Raw genomic sequence first — 23,241 nt, 5'->3', positions numbered from 1 at the left:
CTATTCAACCCTCCAGTGAATTATACTCAGTCTCATCCATCCATTGCCATGCTGTGGACCTTGTCAATACTTGAAACTACTGCATCAATCAAATAGCGCAAACAACTAGCATCTCATTTGCAGACTTCCTTTTATTCCAAATTGCTTTCTAAGTATCTCACTAAAACCATTCTTCACTATGTGCTTCTAGTTGACTTGCCCTTTCATTTCCCCTATTTATGAATTTGTTCACCTAACCATTCATCAATCACTCTTTTATGCCTCTTTTTCTTTATATTACTGGTAGATTCTAAGATCCATTGTTTCAAGTATGCTTTTGCAAATTAACTGGCAAATCTCAGCCCTGGGTCAACCTATCTGTCTTCTCCATGTCTACATGAAGACCACTGAGAACAATTGGAGAGAAACATGGTGGAGCAGACTACCAATCAATGTTTAGTGACCTCATCTCAGCTTTGAAAACTGCCTGATACCCTGGCAAACTGCTACAAAATCTCTTTAAAAGTCATTATAATCTATTACTCAGCCGTAAAGAAGAATGAAATGATGGCATTTGCAGGTAAATGGATGGAACTGGAGAATATTATGCTAAGTGAAATAAGCCAATCCCAAAAAACCAAAGGCCAAATAATTTCTCTGGTAAGTGAATGCTAATCAGAGAATAAAGGAATTTTGAATTATGCAGAGGGGAGTGAGGGGAGGGTGGGATGGTAGGAATGGGAAGGACAATAGAATGAGACAGCATTATTACCCTATATACATGTGTAAAAAAATTTTTTTAAATATTTATCACTGTCATAAAAAAGACTGAATTATTCCAATCTAGAAGTTTCTACTCACTTGATAAAGAGTAATGAAAATATTTTCTTTCTTTAGTAATTAATAAAGACTTCAAAAGTTAAAAAAAAAAGAAAAAGAAAAAGAAAAGGCATTGTATTCTTAAATCTCCTCCTCCGACAGCTGATACCCTTGCTTCCAATTTCACTGGAAAAATGAAGCGAGTAGAGAGGAACTTCACTCAGCCAACTGTTTTCTCTCTTCTAACAAAGGCCAACCATTCTAGCTCCTCAAGTTTTTCTTCAGCCCATTGATCATTTCCTCTTTCTGATTCAGTTTCTGTATCGGACCCTTCCCATCAGTATCTATGCATGCTCTCATGTCTCATTGCATCAAACCAACCAACCAATGTACCAACCAATCACCCCTTTCCCCCACAAAAAGCCCTCTGGAAACCACGTAGGTCTTCAGCTACCACACTCTCCCTACTCTCTCCTCAAACTTCTGGCCTGCATTGTCTGTGGTTTCTCTCCAAATCTTTAGCCATTATTCCCTCTACAAATCCTCAAATCTAACTCCTGTTTCAATCGCTCCATGTGAACAATTCTGTTAGTGTCACCAATTCTTTCCATGTCACATAGTCAAATATGCTCTTCCAGTCCCATATCACTCCACCTCACAGAATCATTCTACAGGGTTGACGACTCCCTCTTTTGAAACACTCCTTTCCTTGGGTTCCCATGATGATGCATGTTCCCCACTTCCTTCCTACTCTTCTGATTCTTTCCTTATCTTTTACCATTCACTGGTCTGCAAACTTGGAGTGCCCCAAGACTTAGTCATAGTCTTTTCTCGTTCTAAATCCTGCTATCAAGGCAGTCCCATCCACCCTCAAGGTTCAATTGGCACCCACACTCCAACAGCTTTCAAATTCTATATCCAGCTATACTTCCCCTCTGACTGTCCATAGGACATCTCCATCTGGATACCTTCAGTCACCTCAGAAGAACCCTCCCGCCTGCCAGGCCTGCAGAAAATCATGGGATGATTCATCCACATACAATGGCAATGTAAATTTGTATGTGCCTAAACCGAAACTGTGCATTGCATAATTTTATACATAAGAAAACAAAAGATGTCATGTTATTTGTGTAACATTTAGGAGAGTACCATAATTTTTGTGTGTTTTTCTGCCTCCCCTATAATGCCTTAGGTTTTGACTCCTAAAACATCTACTAAAATATATTCTTTGTGTGCTCGGGACACCAATCTTTGGTCACACATATTTCTTTCCCTAGAATGGCCAGAGTCAAGTAGATCTTGTTCATCACAAAGGGGTCCTGCACAGCTCCAGGAGGTAGTTGTCTGTAGTTTGTCCTTGTTGCCTGAAACAAAGCAAAGCAATGAGAACATCCAACAAGGCTTTGTTTTGTGTCCCCAAGTGGGCAGTCACCTCCAAGATAATTAGAACCTTCTTATTCCAATACTTTTTCATAGTCTTGGCAGGTCCCCAAATCAGTATTGGATTTTGGCATCTTGCTGCTCTCTGTGGAAAAGCACACTGATTCCAAATAAATATTTGTAGGGAAATTTCCATTACCTGCCACTGATTCGTTACCAATGATCTATTGTTCAACTTTCAGTGTACCCATTTGTAAGCATAATAATTGCAAAGGCGCCAAGTGTATAAGCAGGGACAAATGGAAAAGGTGATCTTTAGAGACAGTGTTAAGTAGTTATGACCAACTTTCAGGTCCTGCCTTTTTGTATTTTTGCTGTGCTGGAATGATTGACACAGAAGCCATTGTCATTACTGTGTAAATCTACATGCAGAGGAAGGCATTAGCCTCTGGCCTGGGAGAAGATTAGCAAGGCTTTAGGAACTACCAAAGGCCTCTAAGGGAGTTGGTGAATGTGCAATGAATTTACTCTGCAGTGAAAATCAATTGCTTTTCTCATAGCTGGAGGTCTGGGGCCGGAGCGTCTTTGGAAGCCTGTAGTTGGGGTCATGTAAAAGAAAGCCAGAGCCTGGAGGGGAAGGTTTGAACCCCCAGGTATTGTTTGGAATAGCTCTTTTGCAGGCACATGTGTGCATTATTCCCTGACAGGAAGCCAGGGGTTTCATTGGCAGCCGGGGCTAGTGAGCCCCCCGTGGTTCCAGGTACCAAGTGCAAAGGGCAATCAGTTTTGCTGAATGGATGCCTCACCTTATACCCCTGACTTCTTTATATCTCTCACTTGCAAAAAGGGACTATTGCGAGATTTTCAGGGGTGAAAGGAACTTAAACCAGCACCTTGAATAGTGCTGGTTTGTGTCTCATGCCCTGTCTTTGCTATTACAATTCTTACTTGGATCTTGGGTCTAATTTCACTTTGTCTTTCTATTAAGTAATCAATTCATTTCTTTATGAAGCTCTTGCATTTCTTTCAGTTGATATAGTTCTCTCTCTAGGTACCCTGTGGTTTTATGGTATGAATGGTTTCTTTTATATTTTCTGATTGGATCTTCCTGATCTATGAAAATGATTGTGATTTTTATACATTGATCCATGTCCAGAAATCTTGTTGGATTCTTTTTTCTTCCTTTTAATTCTAAAAATTTTTTTTTTATGTGTTCATCTTGGTGATGATTTAAGAGCAGTGCTGACCAGTAGTAATGAATGGTAGTTGGTTTCCTTATTGGGACACCTGATTGGATGGAATGTTTCCAAAATTTTACCAGCAGAGGACATTTCCTTCCCTTCCCTCTATGCTTCCCTCTATCCATAATGAATGGATATTGAATGTCACTGGCTGCTTTCTTAGCATTTATTACTGATCATATTTCCCCCTTTCATCTATTTATGGTAATAATTACAGACTTTTCAAATTAAAACCATCCTGAGATTTATGTCATCTAGTTTGTATTACAAAACATTTCACCTATTGGATTGGCAAAATATTTGGGTTTGATAACCCCCTTTATTGTAAAGGCCATGGGGAAATGGGCATTTTCATATATTGCCTATAGAATGATAATTTTACAAACTCCATGGAAAGTTGGCAAATCTGTTTTAGTCAGCTATTTTGCTGCTAGACTAAAGGATCTAACCTGCACAATTGTAGCAGAGGAAAAGTTTATTTGAGAGCTCATGGTTTCAGTGGTCTTAGTTCATAGAAGGCCAGCTCCCTTCCACGGGGTTTGATGTGAGACTGCGCTTTGTGGTGGAAGAGTGTGGTAGAGGGAAAGAGCTCACATTGCCATCAGGAAGCAGAGAGAGAGACTCCACTCTCCAGATACAGAATATATACCCAAAGCCACGTCCCACATTCCAATCTCCTCCAGCCACACCTACCACTTCAGTTACCCCTCAGTTAATCCCTATCAGGGGATTAAATCACTGATTGGGTTAAGACTCTTACAAACCAGTCATTTCTCCTCTGAACCTTCTTGCATTGTCTCACATGTGAGCTTTTGGGGGACACCTCATATCCAAACCATAACATTATCGAAATGTATAAAATTACAAATGCATAGTGTTAGCTCTCTGTCACCATAACAAACAATGATAAAGACATAGCAACTGGTGGAGAGGAACAATTTATTTTGGCAAACAGCTTTAGAGGTTTCAGTTTATGATCAACTGGCCCTATTGTTTTAGGTCTGTGTGGCACAAGGAATGGGGGGTGGAGCAAAACTGCTCATTTCCTGAACACGAAGTGAAAGGGAGGAGAAAGGGGGACTTTGAAGGCATGCCTCCCAATGACTACAGCCCTCCCATGAGACCACACCTCTTGAAATTTCCACCATCTACCAATAGCACCAAAGTGGGGACCAAGCCTTTAACACATGGACCTGTGGGGGACATTCCAAATCCAAACTATGGCACACAGACCCTTTGACCCAGTGATTCCATTTTTTAAAAAAGGGATTTATCTCTCAAACATGTGAATGATGGGTACACACATTTATTACTACAGTAACGTTTCCAATAATAATAGGAGGGAAACATCACTTACAGACCAGTTACGTAAAGTATGAGCCTTCTTACAATGGAGTCTTTATACTCAAAGGACTTAAAATTAACATACTACAGTAACACAGCCACATCAATGTTTATAACAGCTCAATTCACAATAACTAGATTGTGGAACCAACCTAGAGGCCCTTCAACAGATGAATGGATAAAGAAACTGTGGTATATATACACAATGGAATACCACTCAGCTATAAAGAAGAATAATATTATGGCACTTGCAGATAAATGGATGGAATTGGAGAACATCATGCTAAGTGAAATAAGCCAATTCCCCCAAACCAAAGGACAAACGTTTTCCCTGATAAGTGGATGATGATATATAATGGGGATATGGGGGTTGGGGTGAGAGAAGAATGAAGGAACTTTAGATTACGGAGAGGGAAATGAGAGGGAGGAGGGTATGAAAAATGGTGGAATGAGACAGACATCATTACCCTATGTACATGTATGATTACATGAATGTATGAATCTACATTGTGCACCATCATAGAAATGAAATGATGTACCCCATTTGTGTACAATGAATCAAAATGCAGTCTGTAAAAAATAAAAAAAAGAAATAATAAAAAAAAGAAATATCTCCTTGTGTACTCTATGGAGAGATATATGGTTAAGTAAAACAAAGTGTTCATATTATATACCTCTGGGTAAAAATAGTAACAAAAAGAACACCTACACACAGTCAAATGTCCACACAGTCTCTATCTTACATTATTCATTTCTTGCATCCTTTTTCATTCAAAAACATATTTTTGTGTGTGTGTGTGGTACTAGGTATTGAACGTAGTGCCTTGCAAATGCTAGGCAAGTACTCTACCACTGAGCTACATCCTCAGCCTCCAAAAGGATATGTTTTATTTATTTATTTTTTTAATTCATTTTTATTGTAAACAAATGGGATACATCTTGTTTCTCTGTTTGTACATGAAGTAAAGGCATACCATTTGTGTAATCATACATTTACCTAGGGTAATCGTGTTTGATTCATTCTGTTATTTTTTTTCCTTCCCCCCCACCCCTCCCACCCCTCTTATCCTTCTATACAGTCCCTCCTTCCTCCAGTCTTGCCCCTCCCACCCCCCATTATGAGGATATGCTTTGATAGAAGGTTCAGGCTTATGTATAGGTATTCAGGTAACTATTTAAACTGCTGCATAGAAAATTCTACTATATGAATTTACCTTATTCTATTTATCCAATACTCTAATGCACATATTTTTCATGTTTCATGTTTTTTCTCTTTCAAATGGGGCTGCCGTTAACATGGTACAACTCTCTTGTGTACATGGACTGATTTCTCTAAGATATATGCTCAGGAGTGGAAGCTCTGGGTTCTTTGGAACTCCGGTTGCCATTGCAGATACGATTTTTTTTCCAGTTTTTGTTCTTCTGCACCCCTTTTCTCGGATCCTCTCGGCTGTAAATCTCATCTGTATGTCTTACTACACTTTAATGTATTTCTTGCTCTCTGGATGCTTTTTCTCATGTGACCAATCAATTGCGTTTCACAGCCCATTGGAGGCTTTGCCATTTCTCACTCTGAACACGTGAAGAATGAACTCTGGATTCTTCTCCCATCCCTAAGCCTGTCCCATTGTAGTGAAATGATTTGCCATCTTCCTAGTTTCTCTCGGAGATTCCCTGGATGTCTTTGTTTCCCTGCCTGCATTCAATCTATCCGCATGTCCTGGTCATGGTTGGGCTTCCTTTCTTGCTCCCTCTATACTCAGACCCTTGGTAATTTTGAAGCACATGCCGATGCTTCTAGCCTAGGCGAGTCTGCTGGGTGGCACAATCTGCACTTAGGTCCTTAGAAGCATCTCACGCTTCATCTATTTGGCACATAGTAGGTGCTCAATGAATATTTGTCGAATAAATAAATGTGAAAAACCATGCTTTCACTCCCGTCCCCCAGCCTTCCTCACCGCAGTACATGGCTCCATCATGCATCTGCGGACACTTTGCTTCTGACAGTCATCCTTTCAAATCCTCATCCCATGCATCCTGAAGTCCTGTTAATTTTCCTTCCAAAATCCGCCTCCACTGGCAATGCCCTAGGTCAAATTCCCTGCCATTCTCCCTGATTTCCTTGCTTCTACTCCTCTCTCCCTCCATTCATGATGCAAGGAACCTGAGTGATTGTCACTGGATATAAATGGGAAGATGCTCCTCCTCTCTGGTCAGTTCTTCCAGCACCTTCCTTTTTCTCTGAATGCTTAGTTCACCTCCAGGGCCCTGCCTGGTCTTGCTTGATGCCCCCAACTCCAATCCTCTAGTCACTCCCTTTTTCCTGGTTTTTCAAGCACATCAAATCTTAGGGACTCCGTCTGGAACTCTCTCCTACCCCACATGTGAATAGCTCCCATTTATCCTCTGAATCTCAAGTTAAATGTCACGTTTTCCAGAATCCCCCTTTAGCCCCTTAATAAAATTTGTCTCCCTGTTGTATTTCCTCCTGAGCCTGGTTTCTGTCCCTCTGAGCCCTAATGGCTCTTTAGTTAGACATGCAGTTTACTAGACAGGAGGTGACAGATGAGCTGGTAATGTCTCCTTTTCAGTAGCCTAAGCTCCATGAGTCCAGGGACCTCTTCGTCTTGTCCATCACTGGCACTTACAGGCACTCAGTAAATCTGCCAGTGAATGGCCTCGTCTTAGCACTGTATTGGTCTACATTAGCTTTCAGTCATCTGATGAGTACATTCTTCACATTCGTAGGCTGATGTCATCCAGTTTCTGTTGTGGGATCACAAGTAAGTTGTCTTAATGACTTCTTCCTGCAGAGGGCCTTCATCAGCCTTAAAATCAGTGCTGAGAACTGTTCTCCAGGGCACTAATGTCTCATCTATTTAAGGCAGGATCTGGGTGTGGCTCTCCCTGTGCTGAAGGCCCTGGCTTCCGTTCCAGCCCTCTGCTGCAGGTGCTGCTCCTGGAGGTGCCCTAGGGTACCTGAGGGAGCTGGAAGCCCTCTGAATGTGGACTGCCACACTGACTCTGCAGGCTTTGGCGGGGATGGCCGGCTATTCAGAGCTGCTGCCTACAATAAATAATCCAGCCTCCTGCTGCATTCAGTTGGTATTATGAAGGTATTTGTTAGGTCAGTACAGCTGCCTCATAAGCACCCTTTAAGAGGGCTGCCTAATACTGGGTGGGTCTTCAAATAAGTATGTGGTATTTCCAGGACTAACAACTTACAAGAAATACTAACAATTAAACAAAAATCAAATCCTTACTGATTACATAGTATTTTTACAAAAAGACACAGATTTTCTTTGCACTCATCTCTTCTTTGAAAAGCTAGACTGATTTTAGGAAAGATAAGAGTTAGGGTTAGGGAGGGGGACAAGAATGAAGGAAGGAAGGACTGTATAGAGGGAAAAGAGGGGTGGGAGGGGTGGGGGGAAGGGGAAAAAACAGAATGAATCAAACAGCATTACCCTATGTAAATTTATGATTACACAAATGGTATGCCTTTACGCCATGTACAAACAGAGAAACAACATGTATCCCATTTGTTTACAATAAAAAAAAAAAAAAGAATAATGAATACTTCACTTTTTCCATTCTGGCAATTTCTTTACCACCTCTGTGTCTGGGGAGTAGGCAGAAATTAAGGTTGGGATTTTCCTACCATCTTCTCCCTGTTCCCATCAGTAAGTAAAATTCCACTTCCTATTTTCCATGCATATTCTTCTATATTACTGGAAATAGATTTAATTTCTCTGTCCCCTCACAGAATGAAAGGTTAAAAGATTTTATTGCTCTCGAGGGCATTGATTTTTCAAATGGTAAATATTAAATCGTGAAATGGAAGCAAGGCTTAGCAAAAATTCATTTGAGATTTATAAATATTTTAAGTACTTGAAGTTAATTCTTCCCTACTTCAGAATGATTTGGTATTTTAAACATTTGGCAATTCAGCTTGTTCTTGCAACCAATATACGAAACTTGCAATTCTTAGTTACTTTCCCTTTCTTTATAGTTATTCCTACTCACTTGAAGGAACTGAGGGTGGTGGTGTGGGCATTGACGAGAAATTGCAGTCCTGGACGGGAAGGACTTAGAGAAAAGGAAAGGGAAGGCCTGGGAGGAACATGACCTCATTTGCTCAAACCTTATGTACTTCCTAAATGTATGGGGGATAGTGTGTTCTCTGAAGCACATTCTTAGCTGTTGAGGGGTGACTTCTTCCTGTTTTGTCTTTTAAAGTGGGAACAAAGGAAGAGGCCTGGGATACATAATTTATTATAACCATCCTCACCCTTTCTCTAGTCATTCTCTAGAGTGTGAATGACCAGCCGAGATGTCGCCAAGGTCCCCTTTGCCCTGTATGGACAGAGTGTGTGAGTCATCCTAGACAAGTGGTCTCAAGAGTTATGCTGGCTCTTAGTCACTTATCTTCTCTGGACCTGTCTCCTCATCTCTTAAAAAAAGATACATGTGAATCTAGAATTACCATGAGGGTTAAATGGATTAATAAATGTTATGCACTGAGAAGAGTACTTGACTCACATTGACTTGTCAATTCATAGTGCTATTATTAGTTACCATTAGTAACCTATGTTTCCCAATGGGTGTGATTTAGGGATGTTCAAGTACATTTTTGTTCTTTGTTATCCTTAGTTCCAAATGATCTGACAGCTCACATATCAAGAATCGTGCCAGGCTGGGCTTTGTGATGCATACCTGCAATCCCAGCAGCTTGGGAGGCTGAGACAGGAGGATTGCAAGTTTGAGGCCAGCCTCAGAAACTTGGAGGTCCTAAGCAACTTAGGGAGACCCTGTCTTGAAATAAAAAAATAAAAAGGACTGGGGATGTAGCTCACATGAGCAGTGCATAGCTTGCATGGGGACCAGAAGTTTCCTCAAGTGGATATGGAGGAGATGAGAGAACCAGAATGGGAAGATGCTGAGGAGGAAGCCTTTGACAGTGACTTTGGTCAGGTCAAGTGGTTAGCAGTGTGTGTCATTTATGCCAAAGTGAGACCAGACAAGACTCCCCATGGCAGAGTCCAGCAAAAAGGACATCACCCAGACTAGCCACCCCTACGCTCAGTGTCATGAGGACATTCAGCCATCTCCATATTATGTTCTACTCTGAGAAAGAACAGAGGGAGGCAAGAAATAGTCCTTTTAGGGAATTGAATTCTAACCATCTACTTACCAGGAAGAGGTGGTTTAAACCAGAAGTGATCAAGGCACTATAAACTCCGAGGTCCAACTCTCTGCCTTCCCTTTCCTTTCCCAACCAAGAGATGAGTTGTAATAGTGCATCCATTTTATAATAAGGAAATGAAAAAGCTACACCTTTTTTGTATCCTCAAGCCAAGTTAGAAAATATTTGGTATTTCTTGCTTCATTTGTTGACTTAAAATTTCTCCCTCAGTATAAATTAAACATTCACTATCTTAATTCATAATATAATAAGAACATTGTGATGGATCATGGCTCCATCTTTAAGATTAAAGCATGATCCAAGATTGCAATTATACCCATAAATAAATTGCCAGACTGTAAATTGTGCACATTAAAAAATCTTTGCTTGATAACTAGCAAATTATTTCCAGAAAAAAATCAATCTTCAATCACATGTAGAGCATTATAAAAATTGATTGTGTATTAGGCCATAAAGTAAGTCTCAAAAAATATCAATCATTATCATATATTATTTTCTCTGACTAAATGTGTTGAAGTTTGAAGTTAATATAACAAAAATAACTTTATTCATTTGGAAATTTTACAACAGAGTTTTTAAAATTCATTGATGAATTCAAGGAGAACTCATCCATATTTAAAAGGAAGCAAGGATGAAAAATTTATTTCAATATTTGTGGTGTGAAGCTTAAGTTATACTGAAGGGGAAAGTTGTAACCACAAATGAATGTGTGAGAAACACTTATTTGAGAATTGAAAAGAACAAGAACACAAATCTACAGGAAACTCATAAAGAAAATAAATAATAAGCACATACAGAAATTAACACAGAAAAGAGAAACAAAAAAGACATGAAAACCAAGACATTGTTTTTTAAAAAAATGACAAAGTAGATAACCCCTGTCAAGGTCGCTCAAGAAAAATGGGAGAAGATATAATAATGTAACTCCAAAGGAGATTATAATTGTAAATTCATCATAGACTTAAGCAACCATAAAAACACCATCGATAACATTTTGTCTATGATTGAAAATTTAAAAAATAATTTTCAACTCTAGTACATAAATTTGAACAAGAGGTAAGTTATGGCCTACTTTCTATTAACTATGTATTTGCATGTAAATATTCTTAAAGAAATAATTGTTCAAACATTTTCGAGAGATTGACAATGGGGTGAGAATCCAGGAGTTTGTATTATTTTCATCCATCCAAGTTTTCTAATTCTCAGCAGTGAATGTAGATCTAAAAAAATCTACTAGAGGACTGGAATGCAAGGAGCTGTGGGAACACCTGTAGGTCCTGTTCCCTCAGCCTCTGGTCCAAGTTCACATTCTAGTCCTGCAAGTTGAGTCTTCTTGGCCTGGTAGGACAGTCCTAGCCGCCATATTGTTGTGAAGTCTCCAAACTCCATTCTTCATCTTTCCCTTTCGGTGTGGATTCTTTCTGCAGCTTTCAGTCTTCTTCATTTTAGGACATTGATTCACAAGTCTCTGCAGCCTTATCCCATCTTCAGTTCATGGAAGTCCTGTCTGGGCCTACCACTTGAACTTTTGCTCCACAGAGATGGGGGTTGAGTAGGAATACAGATCAGTGTTGGATGTAATTTAAGAATTAGAAAGGTGGGATCCACTATTGTGGACTCAAATCCTCTGCCTATTATTGGCTTTTTGAACTTGGTCATGTTTCCTAGACTGTCATCTTCAGTTTATTTATTATTTTCATCTTTAGCTTATTTATTATATATTTTATAAGAAATAAAATATATAAAACAACCACCGTACACTAGGTTCAGTAAATGTTACCTCTTTTCTTTGCTACTAGTTATATGTACTTGCAACTAATTTACTGGTTTGTTGGGAAAGAATGACTTGTGTGTATTTTTTTTGTTTAGCATATAGAGTTTAACTTTTCTAAACTGGAAGGTGGTGCGGGGTAAGAGTAGGGAAGGCAGTATACATAACCAACTAAGTATATACCCCACAAAATACGGTATTTCTGCACTGGTATAAAGAGTTAGTATACTAGAGTTTTCCACAGAATATAAACATTTGGCTTAAGGAAGAAGGAATGTTCCTTTAAAAGATGGATGAATTTCTAGCTGGTTGTCCTAGGACAATGGCAGTGTTCTTTTAGGTAAGATGATTTCTTTGTCCTTTAGGACCATGGATAGCAAGAGAGGAGGCTTCCCCCTGCTGGACGTGGTGGGTGAGGCAGGGGGTGAAGGAAGCCATGGAATAAGAAATTGAGAACTCTCAGCAGATGTGCTGGGGAGGTGGGGGAAGAGATGGGTATAGAGAGGGCCTACACATCACTTCACCTGTTAGTGGAGAATTCAGTCAGAGCAGGAATTCAGTAACAGCAGACTTGAAATCTTCCTCTTCCCCCATGCCGGTCATCTCTTAGAAAGCTGGGGCATGTGCTAGATATTCTGCTGGGATGGGTACCAGGGTCATTTGGGAAAAGATGACCCCAAGAAGGGAAGAATTGAAAATGTCTGAGATTCCTGTGAAAAGCAAGGTCACAGTCCCTGTGTGCTCGGTAATTCAGAAATACTACTGCTGTGGCTAGATCTGAAGTGTTTCATTTTAGTAATCTCCATGGTGGGAAAAACTTGAGCTAAACTTTGTGACGTGTGTAGGATTTGGGTAGGGGTATGGCATGTCTTTAGGATATTTTGTTTGTTTTTGACTTTTTATTTTTAATGTCTTCCTTTAACTTTTTTTTTTTTTTTTTTTTTTTTTTTTTTTTTTTGTGGTGCTGGGGATTGAACTCAGGGCCTTAGTGCTTGCGAGGCAATTCCTTTAACTTTTTAAAAAACATTTTTCTATTGTTTCTTTTCTGTTCATTCTACTGTATGTATTAGAGTTCATTCTGACATAATTTTAAAAAGCATGGAATATAATTTGCTCAAATTCAGTCCCCAGTATTTGCCCTTTCCCTCTCCTTGTTCCCTTCCTTATACTCTACTGATATTTCTGCTGTTTACTTTCAGATCTTTTTTTTTTTTTTCTTTTTGGTTAGTGTCTTTGTGAATATACATGATGGTGAGATTTACTTTGGTATATTTGTGTATTTACATAGGAAAGTTAGGTTAGATTAATTTCTCCATTCTTCCTTATTCTGTCTATTCTCCATCCCCCCCAGTTCCCTTCATCTAACCCACTGATCTTCCTTCTTTTTTGATAGACCCCCCCTTCCCTTTCTCTCTCTTTCTTTCTCTCTCTTTTCCTTCTTATTTGGACTAGCTTCTGCATATCAGAGGAAATATTTGACCTTTGGTTTTCTGAGTCTAGCTTTAAAAATATGGAAAGCTTTAAGGATTTGCATGTCATCCTCTCACAGGGACCATGCTAATCTTCTCTGTATCACTCCAATTTTAGTATTGGTGCTGCCAAAAGGAGCACTCTTTAGAATCTGTACAAGGAACCAGACCCTATGAATTAGCTGTAGTTTCCTGTTGATCTATAAATGTCTGTTTGGATAAAAGGCTTCTTTGGATATTGCTGGATATCTCCTTCTGAAACTTGGGAAGTTTCTAAGAGGTTGTTAATCATCCTGCCACTCTAAACTGCCCTGCTACTTCTCCTTCTTTGACTCCTCTCCCTCAGCTTGAAGGTTGACTCACTCCTCCTCCAGGGAGCCTTCCCTTCTCTGGTCCCTCCCTCAGTTCTCGAGCATCTCATCCATCCCAAGTTTATGCCTCTTTTCATAAGTGAAGGATCTCAAGATGGCAGCTCAGCTCCCAAGTGTTGGATGCCTATTTCCTCATGCATGTCCTGGGCACCTTAAACTTGGGGTGTCCCAGACGAATGAGATGATTTCATTCATTAGGGTTAGACCCTTTGGAGTGACAGGTCAGCCCTGTCCTCCATCACCTGCACCTTGGTGCTATTCCCCTGCCTACACTCCACTCTTCAATGCAGGAAGAGGGTTTTCAGGGCTACTATAACTCATCCCTCTGTGTCTTTGCTCAGGTAACAAACATTCCCATCCCCCCAAGCTCTTATCTCTGATTGGCCAAATCTTAATACCAGATGAAATGTTTCTTTCCGTGAAGTTTTATCTGGTTCTGTAGCCCAGGATGTCACCTATTGTTTGTGGACTTCCCTTGTCATTTTATCAGCATGTTCCCACGATCTAGAACATGCTGTTTCTTGTATTGCTTTTCCTGAGATCTGTGTCACATTCGTCCCTCAACATCCTGAGCTCATTGTGAGCAGATATTTATCTAATTCATCCCCTTATACCTCTCAATGATATGTACATATTTGGGGTCAATAAATTAGTCTTGTGGCCATTAACACACTAAGTGCATCCTAGTCACAAACTTGCCTGTGTCTCTAGCTGGTGGAGAAGTTTCCTGAGGATGTGACTGAGCATGATTCAACTTTGTGTCTGCTATATCAACTGAGCACTGTCCTGGAACAACCTAAATATACAATAAATGTTGAATTGAATGTTTGATGGGAACACCACTAATGATTTAGTATTTATTATATCTTGAATATTTAAACATTAAAAGCTTTGGATAGAGCAGGTGAACCTATAAAAGATATTGAGAAGGGGTTTAGGACAGAAATCTAGAAGAACATGGTATCACGGAAAAGGGAAGAGTTACATGGAGAGAGGACTAAATAAGAAGACATCTGGTTTAGCAGCATGTACATCATTGGAGATCCATTTTTTTTCTTTTCTTTCTTTCTTTTTTTTTTTTTTGTGTGGTGCTGGGGATCGAACCCAGGGCCTTGTGCTTGCAAGGCAAGCACTCTACCGACTGAGCTATCTCCCCAGCCCCAATCCATTTTTTTTTCTTGAGAAGAGAACAGAAGCCAGAGTGGAGTGCATTGAGAAATGAATGAGAGCTATAGACATCTCTCATTGATGATTTCTGGAGGAAAAAAATGGATGATTTTTGGAGAAAAAAAAGTATTGAAAATTTTGCCTCTGAGAGGAGGAAAGTAATGGGGATGCAAATAGATATTGGAGTGGGATCCAGAGAGGATTTTTTTTTAAAATAGGAATATACAGCAGTGCATGGTGGCACACACCCGTAATCCCAGCAGCTTGGAGGCTGAGGCAGGAGGATTGCAAGTTCAAAGCCAGCCTCAGCAACTTAGTGAGGCCCTAAGAAACTCAGAGAGACCCTGCCTCAAAATAAAAAAAATATAAAAAGGGATGGGGATGTGGCTCAATTCTTGAGTGCCCTGGATTTAATCCCTGGTACTAAAAACAAACAAACAACAACCACAAAAAAAAAAAAAAAAACCTAGGAACATACATTAAAAGCTTAGGGAAGAACACTGAGGGAGAGGAAATATAGAAAGCTGACTAAGAAATGTGTTTACACAATAATTATTTTTGCATGATAAAGGTGGATAAAACATCAGGGAAGAGCATTTGTAACATACATAACAGATGTAATACAAAATTTGGAATATCATAACTGAGGTTGAAAAGCATATTTTTTATCTTTATGCTGCTTGCTTCTCAGCCCTCCTTTCTGTCTGTAGCAGAAGACAATCACATTAAAGAACAAAAATATGAAAAAAAATCTCTTTAATGTAACTTAGTTGTCCTTAAAAATCCAGATCATACATCCTGTCTTCATCCTTCTCTGCTACCCTTGAACTTTTGCACAAACTTCTGTTGGCCAATGTAACACTATTTTGTAATTACACATTGCACATCTATTCCAATGTGACCCTGACTTTGTCAAGAGCAGGAATGTTCTTAGTGCCCAGCACAGGCTTATCACCCATGATAGTTTCTGACTCTTATTGATTAATAGCCATTTAAGTTCCTGGAGTGCTTCAGTGTTTGGAGTGTTAGTTGGAACATTTTCTGCAATTGTCTCACTCCAAGAAGGAACATTATCAGTCTTTTGTAGGCTCCATTGGGCTCCTGCTTAGATCCCACCTTCTCCAAGAATAACTGCTGATTTCTAGCACCACAGATGAGTTTTTGAATCTCATGTAAAGTGAATCATACAGCTCACATCCTTTTGTGTCTGACTTCTTTTTGCTCAACATTATATTTGTGAGATTCAAATATGTGTTTCAGTGGTTGATTGTCTTGCATTGTTGTGTAGTATTTTACTGTATGAATAGTGATTATGGTTTTAATAATAAAATCTTCTTTGTTTTTTAGACAAAGGGCCTTTCCTAAATCTAGAATATTATTTAGCCAAAGATATATTTGGTTTTGTAATATTTTTCCTGTCCTGTATAGATCTCTAAACCATAAGGAATAGTCAGACTCATATTCCTCTTTCACCTATAAAGCATGACTTAAAAACGTGAAGATAAAAATTAGTAAATATTCACTCAGTTCCCTTTTGTAGAGCTGGGCGAGACGTTGGGTTCCTAGGCTTCTGTTCTGTAGGACCACCTCGAATGTTAACTGGGACTGTGGAAATAACGGGGAGTGGACCTCCTTGAGGGGAAACCTCCTTTTCCTGACAGCTCTGTTTTGTGTCTCCCCATCTCTCCCACGTGGATGGTTTCCAGTAAGATGAGTCAGAAAATGGCTAAGGAGGGTCCCAGACTCTCCAAGAACCAGAAGTTCTCCGAGCACTTCAGCATCCACTGCTGCCCGCCATTCACCTTCCTCAACTCCAAGCGTGAGATCGTGGATCGGAAATACAGCATCTGCAAGAGCGGCTGCTTCTACCAGAAGAAAGAGGAGGACTGGATCTGCTGCGCCTGCCAGAAGACCAGGTGAGTGGTCGCGCTGCCCCTGGCGCCGGGGCTGGGCACCGGCCAGTCGTCTCTGGGCTCCAAGTCCACCCTGCCACTGGCTCTGTGATGCTGGGGTTGGGGCTCCGCGAACCGCTCTCCGGGATCCTGACAGCTCCCTGCTAGGTTCGGACACTGGAAGGCACTCCAGGGCGATCGGAAGGTGGGAGGGGCAGCAGGGCCTTCCTCCCTGTTTCCAGCTCCTGTCAGCATCCCTTAAGCAGCAGAGGAGAGCCCTGGCTCCAGCCTCCAGCTTCTTTTGGCCCTCTCAGAACCAGCCGCCGTGCCACGTCCCCTCAGAGGCCCAAGCAACAGCCAGCGGCGCCCCCCGCGGTGGTCAGAGCACCAGCCAAGCCACGGTCCCCTCCGAGGTCTGAGCGTCAGCCGCGTCCCCGCCCAGAGGTCCGACCACCACCAGCCAAGCAGCGTCCCCCTCAGAAGTCCAAGCAACCGCCACGCAGCAGCCCCCTCAGAGGGCCAGGCGCCAGCCGTGGGGGGTCTCCCAACAAAGCTTCTAGGTTCTGGTAACACCATCTCTTCCCTTTTGTTTCCCCAGCCCTAGGGTTAGTAGCTGTTGCCTGTACTTGTAAACATGGGGCTCTCTCCATGGCCCTCTCTCAGCCTTACCAAACTTGTATAATCAATCCCCTGCATTAAATCCCCTCTGTTTGAAATACCCAGTGTGGCTTCTGCTTTCCTCCTAGACACTGTCGGTCCATACCTCATGTGGCCCTGTCCTTTGTGTAGTAGAACTAGAAATCATGAAGTTACCAATTAAGATTACTGATCACAGTAACAGACTGAATCAAGGATTACCTCCAAGGATCACCTCCACTCTTGTGCCTCAGAGAGGAGGAATGGTGACTGTTAGAATATCTGTGTTCGTGTGGAGGGAGAAGTTCAGCCTGTTCCGTTTCTCATCCTCTCAGCACACTTCATCAGATATCAGTCTCAGTGGCAATGCCACTCATTAGTTTGCCTCTGGAGTCATTGAGCAAACCTTACTGTACACCCATTGGATTCTAAGCTCTGTGGTGAAAAGGAACATGGCAATGAACCCGCCAGGGCATTTGTGATTCACTAGGACCAAGTAAGAGAATAATTGGTGGCAGTATAGAGTGTAAAGGCTCCAGTATTGCCACAATCAGGATGTACCTTGGACCATGGGGCCCTTGAGTAGAGAGTTATTGGCACAGGGGTTTGGGGCTCCAGGGAGGAAGTTAGGTTAGGGTGAACAGAGAGTTAGAGGAAGGTGATCCATGTAGAGGGAACAGGAGAACCAGAGAGGCGCACGTTCATCTGCCCTTAGTTGGGTTGGCTTTTTCCTTCTTAAATAGACTTTAATTTTTGGAATAGTTTTAGGTTTACAATAAAATTGAGGGAAGGCACAAAGATTTCCCCTGCATCCCTTGACCTTACGCAGGGCTGGCCAACTGTTTAGTCCTTTTATTATTTTGGAAAGTTAATTTGCTATATAGGACAGTAGTGGGTGTTAATTGTATTTGATATTCTCATATCTACTCTGATACCTGGCACCTGTATAGCACATTACTGTGTACAGATGTCACATGATGTTTACTAATTTAGTAGGAAGATGAATCAACAGGAAAGCATGTTCACTGATTCATCAGTGAAGCCCGGGGATCTGCATTTTCAATAAGCATCCTTTCCCCCAAGTGTAGTGAGAAAGTACAAAGAGTACATGATGAACAACCCTGACCTAAATCTTCTATAAATAAATGGTCCAGATTATCTGTGATAAGTAGTTAGAAATGTGAAAAGTACCGAATTTATGGTATCAAAGTGAAAGCATTAAAAAGATGCAGGATCAGATGTAAGGGGCTGGAGTAAAAAGCGGCAAGGCGAGGTAAGTTTCAATATGCAGAACTGGTTAGGAAATGTGGGGAGCAGAGGAAATTAATTTTCTAAGAGGCATGTCATCTATGGTAAGTTCAGTGATTGCTCTTTGCTGGAAAGGACTTGGAGAGAAACCTTAAAACAATTAAAGCAAAACCAGCCATACGTTTGTCTGGATCCAGCTTTGCTCATTTGTGTACCTGAATTCAAGACATCCTGGTGTTGGGGTGTCTTGACTCCCTTGGTTAAGTCTTCTTAGTGAGTGTCAGAGAAGGTGCCACTGCCTTCTCAGCCATCATTCCATACCTGGGGACAAAGGACCCAAAAGGCTACTTTCATAATGTCCCATAACTTTGCTTGTGTGCCCTCTGAGCCCTACCTGAGATACTTATTTTCTCTTCTCAGAATCTCAAAGGTCCTAAGGTGATGTAGTAAATCTATTTCATTACCATATTATCTATTTGCTTTATTGATACAGATTGACTAGTGCAAATCAAAGGAATAGGAGGTGGATTAAGGGAAAAAAATTCACTCTTCAGCAGAGCTACTCAGTCAGGCTTTTAAAAAGAGTAGAAAAAATTTCTCTGAAGCTGACTTACCTTCTGAAATGGTCCCACACCTGAGGCTTTGCCTTGAGAGGTTAGACAATTCTGACAAAGGACTTTGGGGTTTGTAATAACTTCCTTGCATAGGTCTTCTCAAAAACCAGAGAATAATTTAATCTTAGAAACCAATTGATATGATTCCCAGAATCCTGATTGAACACGGTAGCATTCCTGTATTTGATAAGAGGAAACTCTGGAATTTCCCATTTAGTTTATCCTTCTCCCTCAATTTTTTAAAGATTTTAGGACTTCACAAGGTTTCTCTTCCTCTAGTGTTAATGCATTTTTTGGGCTGAATCTCCTTTGATCCTCCGTGCTCTGCTTTTGGCAGCTGGAGATCTGTGGTTCTTTGAAAATCAGATGGCCATAATTTGGAGCCAGTCAGTCACACGTATTAGGCAGTACTGCGTGGCTTTAACTCATCCATTGACATGTCTTATATTGCACCAAATCAAGCACTGCCCATCAGAAGCCTGGAAGACCAATTTATTTCTGCATGTGTTTATCAAACCTGTTCATCAAGACCATGTGCACAGGACTGCACCAGGCTCTGAAAATTAAGGGAAATGAAGTAGGCCCTGGTTTGAGCTGCTCAGATGATATTTATGAGTGTTCCATCCCTCAGTGATGCAGCTGTTAATTCCAAGGTCAGCCCTGTCCTTGGCCACCTCCACCCTCAGCCCACATCCAATGCTTTTATCTCCTAGATCTCTCTCCTTTAGTCATTTATTTATTTCATTGTCTCACTGTATCAGATGATAAGATCAAAGCTCAGGAAAGATAACTGAGGAAAAGGTAAGTAGATTTAGGTTCTGCATGGGATTTGTTCTCTAAGAAACAGAGAATGCTGTAGTCTTGAGTCTCAAAATTGAAGCAAGCCCCAGTTTGGTGACTGGTTGACCACTCGCTATCTTGGGCCAGGCATGGCAACACAGTGCTTTTAAAGTTTAGGAAAGCACCACCAGCTGAATAATCCATGATGGTTTCAGCAATGGGATAGAAACCACCATACTTTCCTTTTGCAACTGCGGAAGGAAAGATTTATATTTTTATGTTGTTTTGAGTTTGGAATTATCAGGATCTACAAAGAACAGTTCAGTTATAAGTGGTTTTATAATTGGCAATTACAATTGAAAACTAGAATTTACTTTGGAAGAAGGATGACCAATAAGCAGTTACTATTGGGGGTCTGAGAGTCTGCACTGACAGTACCAGCCATTGGAGCCAGCTACAAAGGTCCAGGCTGTTGGGTAGAGATTGCCTTCCTGTCTTTTAGGCATGTACACCTCAACTTTCCCTGAACAGCTTCTGTAACATAATTTGTCCTCTTTTGTCTTTCCTGATGCCAAAGAGGTTAACTCTTCATAACCTCTTTTCTCCTTCCAGAGAAACAGAGAACACTCTCCCTTTCTTTGTGCAGGATTGGGTAACCTAGCTCTTGCAATTCTTTTTCTGGGTCCTGCCTCTATTTCCCCAGGTGATAAACATGAACTTTGTAGTAATATCTTGGAATTTCTTTCTTCCATGTTTGAGGGAAAACAGAAATACATTATATTTAATTTCATCCTAGTGATTATGTCCTGGCATTTTAATTTTGATTTCTTTAGCCAAAAAAACCCCAAAAAACAAAAATCAGAAATTTATCTATTTTTTTTCTACATAATAGCAGAGCTAGGGAAAGGACATGAGCCTTTGCTCCATTCAGGCTCTTGCCTTACCTGCCTCCCCAGGTTGTATTATTGTGTTTATGAGTTTGAGTGACTGAACTATGTGGACCTTGCCACATAGTCTTCCCATAGGAAGCAGGCCTATGTGCATCCTGCACAGTGCCTATGCTGAGGAGGAGCTGGTACCAAAACCTGGGCAAGATAGGGAGGGAAGCCTCCCATCTTAGAAGCTGTGTGTGGTTACTCAGTGTGACAGTCTCTGCCTGCTCGCACATCCTTACCTAATCTGGGCCACATGGGTAGCAGTTCCCTCTCTAATAGCCTTAACTCTGTTGACCTCTACCTCCCACAAAACTTGCACATAAATCCCCTGTTCTAGATTGAGTTCATGACCCGCCTACTCTTCTCTGGTTTCCCAGCTGCTGAGTGTAGTGTGTATGCACAGAGCTGCTGCACAGCTGAGAAAAGCTTTACAGCCCCAAGGGTTGGTGCCACAACAGATGGGTGAGCCTCAGCTCCTAGACCAGCCTGCCTCCACCAGCCCCACATGTGAATGAGGTTACACATCTGCCTTCAGATCCTCCCTTTCCACTTCAGAGGATGAAACATTTGTTCCTTGATCAGGCCAGGCACTCTCCTCCCCGCAGCACACACCTGTGATCTTCCTCCCTCTACTCCTCTCTTCTCCAGGGTCTTGCTTGCACAATTTATCTACCTCCCTATTCACTTCAGCCTTTTCATATTGTCTCTTTCTCTTTATCCTTTAACCTATTGAGCTGTGTCCTAGTAGCTGGGTTTCCCTCTGACTTGGTTTCATCTTTTTTCTTCCCTTCTCTGACAAATTTGAAAAAGAATAATGTAAACTTATCATCGTTACTTCCCCAAATCCCATTTACATTTCAGTTGATGGTGCTCTGATTTCTGCCCATATGCCCTCACGGGAATTTCTCTTATGTAGATTCCTCCGGAAATGTCAATGCAAGGGCAAGCAGTTTATTTGGGAGGTGAAGCAAAGACTGGAGGAAGTGAGACAAAAATGAGGCAGCCAATTAAAAACAAATGCTTTATGCTACTGACTTCTATTGTGAGAAGTAGAGTATCTTTTAATAAGCTTGTAGATAATCTACCAAAGATGCTTATTTAGTGAAGTGTCTCCTCCAATATTTTGTGTATTTTAAAAATTGGGTCATTGTTTTCTAATTATTTTGTCTTGAGATGTTTAAAAAAAGTCTGGATATAAAAATTATTAAAAAATACTTTTTGAATGTTTTCTCTGTTTATGACTTCCATTTCATTTTTATAACAATGTTTTGGGAAGAACTGAAAATTTAATTTTTGACAAAGTCAAACTTACCAAATTCTTTTATGGGTCACAGTTTTTGTGTTGCATGTAAAAGATCTTTTCCTAACCCAAACTTGCAAACATTTTTATCCTATGTTTTGTTCTAGAAATTTAAAATTCTAGGTTTTACATTTACACTATTATCCATTTGGAGTTAGTTATTTTGTAAAGGGTATGATGTATGATTGAAGTGTAATTTTTTATGTTTATCCAAGTATTCCAGCATTATTTGTTGAAAAGATTGTCCACTGAAATACCTTTGCAATTTCATTAAAAAAAATCAGCTGATCACACATATTTTGGTTTATTTCTGAATTTTCTTTTCTACTCTATTAATTTATACATCTTTCCTTTCACAAATACACCACTTTATTACTATAGTTTACTAGTAAGTATTGAAATTAGTTAGTGTGAATATCCAACATTTTTCTTAATTTTAAAAGATGTATTAGCTATTGTTTCAATATGAATTTTTGCTGCATCAAGTCCTAGAAATATTTTATGGAAGTGTTTTGAAAGGGGTTTTGTTGAGTTAATAGATCAATTTGGAGACAACTCTAGCAATACTGAGTCTTTCGATCCATGAACATGGTATACCTCTCCATTTATTTATGCATTTTTGGTTTTGTAATTTTTAGCATATAACTCTTGCATGTATTTTTTTGTTTTAAAACTGTTTGTGCTTTTTGGTGCTATTAAAATAGTACCATTTGTATTTCAATTTCCAATTGTTCATTGATAGTACATAAAACATAATTTACTTTGTAATATTGATCTTGGATCCTGTGATTTTGCTAAACTCACTTATTTCAGCTTTTTGTTTTTGTAGATTCTGGAGTTTTCTATCATGTTTTCTTTGAATAGATACAGGATTTTTTTGTTTTTCAATCTGTGTGCCTGTGTTTTCTATATGTTTTGAGCTGCTGTTTTCTTTAAAATATTTGCAATTTAGAGTAATATTTTGACAAGATTAAAGTCTTGCCAATTTGGCTTTGTGGATTATTAAAAGGGATTAAACCTGAAAGACTCAGTATTGCTATAGTTGTCCCAAAAATGAACTATTAACTCAACAAAACCCCTTTCAAAATC

The 23,241-nt window shown here is 40.3% G+C and overlaps 1 protein-coding gene across 3 annotated transcripts in view; it reads left to right on the top strand.

The window, feature by feature from the left end:
- Positions 1-23,241, top strand: part of MOBP (myelin associated oligodendrocyte basic protein) — a 51,447-nt gene that overhangs the window by 12,548 nt on the left and 15,658 nt on the right. Inside the window, exons 3-4 of one of the 3 annotated variants that reach the window (XM_079114784.1) lie at positions 16,454-16,663; positions 16,954-17,199. In XM_079114784.1, coding sequence (XP_078970910.1) covers positions 16,458-16,663; positions 16,954-17,199 — 452 coding nt within the window. In that variant the 5' untranslated portion in view covers positions 16,454-16,457. Of the gene's footprint in view, positions 1-16,453; positions 16,664-16,953; positions 17,206-23,241 lie in introns of all 3 variants that reach the window. The other 2 variants (XM_079114785.1, XM_079114786.1) reach the window with 2 other exon arrangements.

This window comes from Sciurus vulgaris (genome assembly GCF_902686455.1).
Source record: "Sciurus vulgaris genome assembly, chromosome: 16".
NCBI lineage: Eukaryota > Metazoa > Chordata > Mammalia > Rodentia > Sciuridae > Sciurus > Sciurus vulgaris.
Note: the sequence above shows the minus strand (reverse complement) of the source record. Positions and strands in the feature narration are given on the sequence as shown.